This window comes from Charadrius vociferus, unplaced genomic scaffold, assembly GCF_000708025.1.
Source record: "Charadrius vociferus isolate BGI_N301 unplaced genomic scaffold, ASM70802v2 scaffold15, whole genome shotgun sequence".
Classification (NCBI taxonomy): domain Eukaryota; kingdom Metazoa; phylum Chordata; class Aves; order Charadriiformes; family Charadriidae; genus Charadrius; species Charadrius vociferus.
Window position 1 is genome coordinate 15,780,706 of NW_009650064.1, and position 7,282 is coordinate 15,787,987.

The window sequence follows — 7,282 nt, forward strand, 5'->3', positions numbered from 1 at the left end:
AGGCACCGGGGGCGGCAGAGTTGGTCCCCGCGTGGGGGGCGGGCGGTGCTGCGCGAAGCGGTGTGCGGCTGAGGTGGGGAGTCGTGGCCTGGTGCGGTTAGGGTAGGAACTCGCGTAATGCTGGCTGTATAAACACTGGTCTTGCAAGCTTTGTCACATCTAAGAGTTTAAAATTTGTGTAGGCCTAAAGGGCTGCGAAATAAATTTGAGAATACTGCTAAATCACTTTTTCTATTAAAGCACCTGTTTAAATGTTTCATAATCTGAACGAGATGCGCTGGAAACAGGCTTAATTTTGTTACAGTTGAATTGTAGTAAAGAAGGGTAAAAATTTCTCGTCACTCAAGTGTTCTCAGCTTTTAGGGTTGTGTACATGGGTTGTTTGCAGCTCAGCAGCCAGTTTGTCAGACTGCCTTGTCTCGTATAAAAGGTGATCTGTCCAGTCTGCATCGAGGCGTGGTGACAGTGGGAACAACAAAGATGCCTCAGTGAACTGGCTCGATGCATACGCATTGTATTACAAGTTTGTGTTGATGTTTGTCATGTGTAACTTTAAAGCCCAGTTTCTTCCTATCAGCTAAAAGTTTGGGTTTTTTTTTTTTTCTGTTTTCATCTAGAGCAAAGAAGGTGCCATCTGTACCGGAAAGCCTGCTGAAAAAGCGGCAGGCTTATGCGGCTATGAAAGTTAAACGCCAGAAGAAGATATTGGCTATAAAAAAGGTGAGTATTTCATGATACCTTAGCTGTTTTTGGTTATCTGTTGCAAATCATCTACTATTGCTGGTGTAATGCAATACAGAAGTTCACAGTATTTAGGTCTAGTGCATTGGTATTTGTTTAATGTTTTCGACCAAAATATGCTTGGGGTGGGGGGAAGCAATAACAAACCCGTTATGGGCAGAGTAAAGGTATAGTGAACAGTTGTCTCTAAGATTAAAGTTAGCCTTCTACACGGCAAGAGGTTATAGCCTTTGCGAGGGTAAGCTTGATGCATGATAATACTGTTCCGGGTAAGGGAGCACTGCTGTGTAACAGTCTTCCAGATTATCTAGAATATCGCTGAGAGTAAGTCTAAACTCCATTATGTGGGCAGATGTTCCTGCCATCTGTGTTATTTGTGGGAAGCTCTAGAATATGCTATGTTTTCTGAAGGTGATTGTCATTTGTTAAAAGGCATTATGTAATCTTAAGTCATTTTAAATTGATTTCAGTTCCGTAAGGCACAAAGAAAGCTCATCTATGCAAGAGCCCAAGCTTACCACAAGGAGTACAGGCACATGTACAGGCAGGAGATCCGTATGGCCAGGATGGCCCGAAAAGCTGGCAATTACTACGTTCCAGCAGAACCAAAATTGGCATTTGTGATCAGGATAAGAGGGTAAGATTGAATACAGATGTAAACAATTTTATGTTCGAAAGCTCTGAAATTGGCTTTCCTGTTACCTGTCTGTTTCAAGGGCTTAAATATGTAAATAAAATCAAGCCTTACACTGGTGAATTGGAAAGGTGTTGACAGTAATGTTTTACATGCACCGGGGGCTTTTTTAACGTAGTACAAAATTGTCTGGCTGGTGATGTCTACTGTCTTTAGAAATCCCCGAGTTTTTAGAAGGTGGCAAGGCTACAACTATGTGCAGACAGTTCTGTTTCACCTTAATCTCGATGAAATTACATGCTGGTATTCCCTAATATTCAACTAAGCTTTGTTTGAAGTGTTTGTTTAACTCTCATTTGGTAAAGTGCTATAGAAATCTAACAAAAGGTGTGATTGGAAGAATTATGTTCAGGAGAATATAAGGAGAGTTGTAAATTGTTTCGGTATAATACTTATTTCAATTCTTTTCATGGAAATAGATCTATTTTAACTTAATATTGAAATATATAGAGATAGGAAATTTATTAAGCTTGCTTTGTGTAATTGGTAAAATAATGATGCCATTTCATATGGGAACAATACTACTGTGGGGTTTTTTTACCTGATACTTAGTGTTTTCTGGAATGTAGATAACTGAGGCTTTTTTCCTGTGTTCTGTAGTACCAATGGTGTCAGCCCTAAGGTCCGCAAGGTGTTGCAGCTTCTTCGTCTGCGTCAGATTTTTAATGGCACGTTTGTAAAACTCAACAAAGCTTCTATCAACATGTTGCGGATTGTTGAACCCTATATTGCATGGGGGTGAGTGAAATGGCCGGTTTTATCAAATCAGGATGAAAATGCCTTCTGCATTTTGCTACAGTGGACTTACAGGTTTCCCTTGTGTGCAAAATATTTTTCTATCTTCTGTGTGCTTTCGCTGCTTTGAATTGAAAACACAACTAAAGCAGTGCTTTAAAAGGCAATACTTGCTAGATATGATTACATTCTTATACTAGTGTTCTTAGGAACTTGGTATGAGTAAGATTTGCTTTTCGGCTGTTTTTGTCTTTACAATTGGGACATGCTGAAATGATCTTAAATTGTTTGTTATGCAAATTTCATTTGGGGATGTTAACTTGGAATGTGGCTTGCAAAGACTAATAATTCTTTTTTTCCCACTTGACTTGCAGTTATCCCAATCTGAAGTCTGTGCATGAATTGATCTACAAGCGTGGTTATGGCAAGATCAACAAGCAGCGCATTGCTCTTACTGATAATTCCCTGATTCAGAAACGCCTTGGTAAATACTGCTTCACTTAACAAAACAAAGCAAGAAACCAACTTCTATTGGGATGATTAATGCTGAGCTGGACAGCTATCCTTATTTGTCTCTGGAGAATAGTAGTGATTCGTTAATAATGTCCACTTCTGTCTTAATAATAGCTTAATACAAAACAAGCTGGAAGTAACTTTCATTATTAAGTATTGAAAACCAGTGTAAAGAATCTAATTTTAGCATTTATAATTTGTGATTTTAAATGTAAACTCCTTGACTTTTAATAGGTCAGTAGATCTTTCAGTAACAAAAAGGTGCTGCAGCAGGAAAGAAGCTAATCATACGTAGTTTTAAACTTCCTGTCAGAAGAACTAGCTAATAAAAGCCATTAGCGTATTTAGTAAAAACAGAGCGTGGTGGTCAGTTGTCAGGAAATACACTGCTTTATCAGGCTCCTCCTTTTTCAGTCATGCCAGGCCAGGAATGAAAGCAAACACTGATGCCTTTCCCATTTTTGGCACTTTTTTATCACCTCATATCAGACTGTGTCATGTTTGTTCCTTTTCCAGTGCAATATAGAATCAGATTCTAAAGGTACAAGTATTATGCTATAATCACTTTCCTTTTTAGCATTGTATTTTATGAGCAGTTAACTCGTGTCACTGAAGGCTCTGGAAAGGCATTAAGAAAAAACACTATTGCATTATTCCACAGCATAAGTAGTTCAGTGACTTTCCCTGACCTTCACATAACTAGGCTTTAAGTGTATTTAGCCTATCTTTTCTTCAAAGAACACAGTCTGTTTCCTGAGATTCACTGAGTGGGGTTTCTGTTTTGTTGTTCCTCATTGCTGGCTGCAAATATTCAACAGTTGAAACTGACGCCTCTTGCCAAATGTAACAACTGAATAATGTTGAGTTAGCTGCAGCTAATATATTTTAATTGAAAAAGTCAGTCATCAGATGTCATGACAGAGTGGGAGCTTTCTGACTTGCTGCAGTTTATCAGAATTAGTAGGTATCACAATAATAACTGATAATTTTTAGTTTGTCATTGACCAGTGGCTCTGTAGCCCTTCTGAAAATGATGTTTCTGAATTTTAGGAAAGCTTGGCATCATCTGCATGGAAGATGTGATCCATGAAATTTACACTGTTGGCAAGAACTTCAAAGTTGTGAACAACTTCCTTTGGCCCTTCAAGTTATCCTCTCCTCGGGGTGGAATGAAGAAGAAAACGATCCACTTCGTGGAAGGTGGGGATGCTGGTAACAGAGAAGATCAGATCAACAGACTCATAAGGAGAATGAACTAATGGTGAGGTATTACCAACAGTTAATGCTATGCGCTGTTCTAGCTCTGCTGGGTAGGCTGCTGCCGTTATTGGTTGAACATTAATGTTTAATATATATTCACTCATGCTTGGGTGCTACCTATAGTATAAAGCTACTTGGACAATACAGTGGTCTGACTTTAAAGTCTTGCTGAAGTTTAAGCATTTGTGAAGAAATTAAATCTTCATTATAGCCGATATGTTTAGGAAGTATAAACATTACCAATAACTTTTTTTCTTTTTTTCATTTACCAATAACTTGTTTTAAAACATTATTTGGGTTTTATGATGGGAAGCCTTGAGATCCTGGCTAAAATTTTCAGCCCTCATTAAGGAATTCTTAATATGGTCAAAGTCTTATACTTGCAAGTACAGTGTTTTTTTCAGATTGTCTGATTTCTGCTATAAAAGCCTGTTTAGGACTTAAAACATTATTTGGGTTTTATGATGGGAAGCCTTGAGATCCTGGCTAAAATTTTCAGCCCTCATTAAGGAATTCTTAATATGGTCAAAGTCTTATACTTGCAAGTACAGTGTTTTTTTCAGATTGTCTGATTTCTGCTATAAAAGCCTGTTTAGGACTGGGAGAAGTTAAATTATCAATTTAGACCATTTAACGTGACCAAGGTGGTAATGTTGAAAGACTAATTTGCCTATTTGAGTAGTCCTTTAGAAATCCGTTAGAAATGGGAAGGTTTATTAATACTTAAAGCAGTTTGACAGTAACGCTGAGTCCTGAAGCTAGTATCTAGTTTAGACAATGTTTTATCATTATTGCCACTCTGCTGTTCCTGCTTTGATAAGTTTCTGCCGTTCAAAGCCAAAACTCTTTTTTTCAGAGTTCTCATACTCCCCGTTGCTTTTTCCACCTTTTTTACACACTAAACTAACTTTGGTGTTGCCCATATCTTCTTTTCAATCAAGGATAGATGCCTTTTTGGTATGACAGGTATGCTGGAATTTAAGAAAACTTCATTGTGTTAGGATGCTTGGAAAGAATAACAGGGAAAGACCCATTTTTCCCCGAACTGATTCCTCCAAAAACAAGAAGGGGTTTTTTGTAGGTTTGTTTGGTTTGTGTTTTTTGTGGTTTTTTTTTTTTGGTTGTTTTTTTTTTAAGAAATCAGATGTGGTATTTAAAGAGATGTGACTTTAAAGCTTAAAATATATGCAGTTGCTGTTTAGGTGAGTTCTCAGAAATTAAATTTCCTAAAGGGAGGGAGGTCTCTTTTCTTGTGTTGTGTTTTTTTTTTTTTTTTTTACGCCTTGTAAAAATGTTTTTATACCCCCCCAGGCATAGTAAGTTGAGCTCATTGAGGTCTGCTGTCTGTCCAAGGAGATAAAGGAGACGTATGAAATATCTTTCCGTTTGACTGACAGCTCTTTTTCTTGAAGCTTTTTTGGAGGCTGTTCTTCCTCAGTTTCCACTCCCCCAAGCTTCTTGCATGTTGCTTTTTGCTTTGTTGTCTCCATCTGTGAAGCGGCAGAGTTTTAAAGCGCTGGTTACATAGCATGTGGAAACTTGTACTTTAGGAAGATAGTTGCTTAGTGGAGACAGTGTTCTTCTAAAGCTTTTTAGCTCAACTATGGGAAGAAGTGAGTAACTTTTATAAACAGGATGGTTGTAATGTCTGGTGCCTGGGGTGATGTTACATTACTTACACTAGCATTCTTACAGAAATTTTGCTGCTGGTGGCACAAACTGTTACAAGTTCAGTACTGGCAGCTATTTCCTTTAAGTTAGCGCATGAGGCTTCGTAAACAAGATTAAACAAAACTGCTTTCATTTTATGCTCCTGTCTGGTTTCTGAACATAAGATGGAAACTGCTTTTTGTACTTGAAACCTTGCAGGTTTGCTGTCAGCGTAGATCCTTTCTCCTCCGTCTTCACTGACAAACATCAGAAGTATACTGCTGGTCTTAAGTTTTCAGGAGCCTTCCTACACGAGGGAAGCTCCTAGTTCACTATTGCAGTGTCTATAAATGCCTGTGAGGTGTAGTGTATTGGCAGAGAAACTAGGGATATTCAGCTGATTGCTCATGCTTTTCGTGGGCTTCTAGCTCAGCATCCCATGTAAGTAGCAGACATCAGGGCTTTACTCCATCTTTTAATTTAGGAAGTGACCTTGCAATTTCGTAGTTTATGAGCAGTTAGTTATTCTGTTTGGGCTGAAAAAAAACCTCTGGTGTAAAGCGAAAATAACAGTTCTTATTCTGAATAGAGGGCATCTTTAAAATACAAGTAACCTACATGTAGAGAATAGAAGAATGGTGTAGTTTGTACTGAGGTAACGGGTGACAAGAGCAGTATGTTCAGATGAGGTATTTGCAGTACTCAAAGTGCTGTCATTCTGAAGGGCCATGTATCTGAAGATGAGTATTTATTCCTCTGCCCTATATGTAGATGGTTTCCTGCTGTCTGTCCTTATTTCTTATTACTTAAGTGGTAGTCTCAAGTTTTGAAAAAATAAAGACTTTCAGCACCTATTCCTTCATGTAAATTGGGGAAAAAGAGCATCGTACTTGATACCGAATTTTGACAGTTCAGTATTGGCAAGATACTGAATTTCATTAGCTCTCAAGCAAACTTTGCGGGAACTGGTCTGAAGTCTTCTTTTTGCTTTAATTTTTGTAAACAGTCCCTGAAATGTGCTGAAAACAGTTACTGCAGCAAAAGTTAGAATATGCATAATGAGTCAGTATGTCTTTATCATTTTTCCCCTAATACACTTTTAGACAAATAGGAAAATAGGTACCAATAATTGAAGGTAGAAATGTTTATCCTGGTAGTTCTGGCACTTGAAATCTGTGTTTTGAGTGAAGAGATGTTAATATAGAAGTTAGTTATTGTGTGCAAGAGTATTGAAGTCTTAAATCCAGTGAAGTAAAATACTAGTATTTGCAGCCCAAATTATAAGCTGTAGAGATGTATTAATTCTTTAGGTTGCCAAAGTAGTTTCAGATCTAAACATGTCTAATTGTCCTTTTTTTTTTTTTTCCCCCGTTCAGATTCAGATGCCCAGCTGCAATCTCTCAAACTCTGGTCTGTTAATAAAACCATCTTGCACAGAACGGTGTGTCATCTCAATTTGTCTCTTTTTGTTGTCCTCTTCTCCAGTGATGGTGGTGGTTGTCAAGTTCACTTTGGAGTAACCTATTTCAAAGAGCCATATATAGTTTGAATTAGCAGCATATAGATAATACTATTTCACCTTCATTTGGAGGAAGAAAATTTGGAAGGATTCATGCAGGTAGCAGATCAGTTTTTGAGTGGCATCAATTATTTATTTTTGTTGTGATTAAAAGGACAGTAAACGACAAA

General features: G+C 37.8%; 1 protein-coding gene across 1 annotated transcript in view; it reads left to right on the plus strand.

Moving 5' to 3' along the window:
* RPL7 (ribosomal protein L7) overlaps positions 1 to 7,029 on the plus strand; it is an 8,324-nt gene extending 1,295 nt beyond the window's left edge. Inside the window, exons 2-8 of the mRNA XM_009891964.1 lie at positions 3 to 102; positions 618 to 720; positions 1,212 to 1,378; positions 2,036 to 2,173; positions 2,545 to 2,654; positions 3,734 to 3,944; positions 6,970 to 7,029. Coding sequence (XP_009890266.1) covers positions 3 to 102; positions 618 to 720; positions 1,212 to 1,378; positions 2,036 to 2,173; positions 2,545 to 2,654; positions 3,734 to 3,942 — 827 coding nt within the window. The 3' untranslated portion in view covers positions 3,943 to 3,944; positions 6,970 to 7,029. The remainder of the gene's footprint in view (positions 1 to 2; positions 103 to 617; positions 721 to 1,211; positions 1,379 to 2,035; positions 2,174 to 2,544; positions 2,655 to 3,733; positions 3,945 to 6,969) is intronic.
* The last annotated feature ends 253 nt before the right edge of the window (positions 7,030 to 7,282 follow it).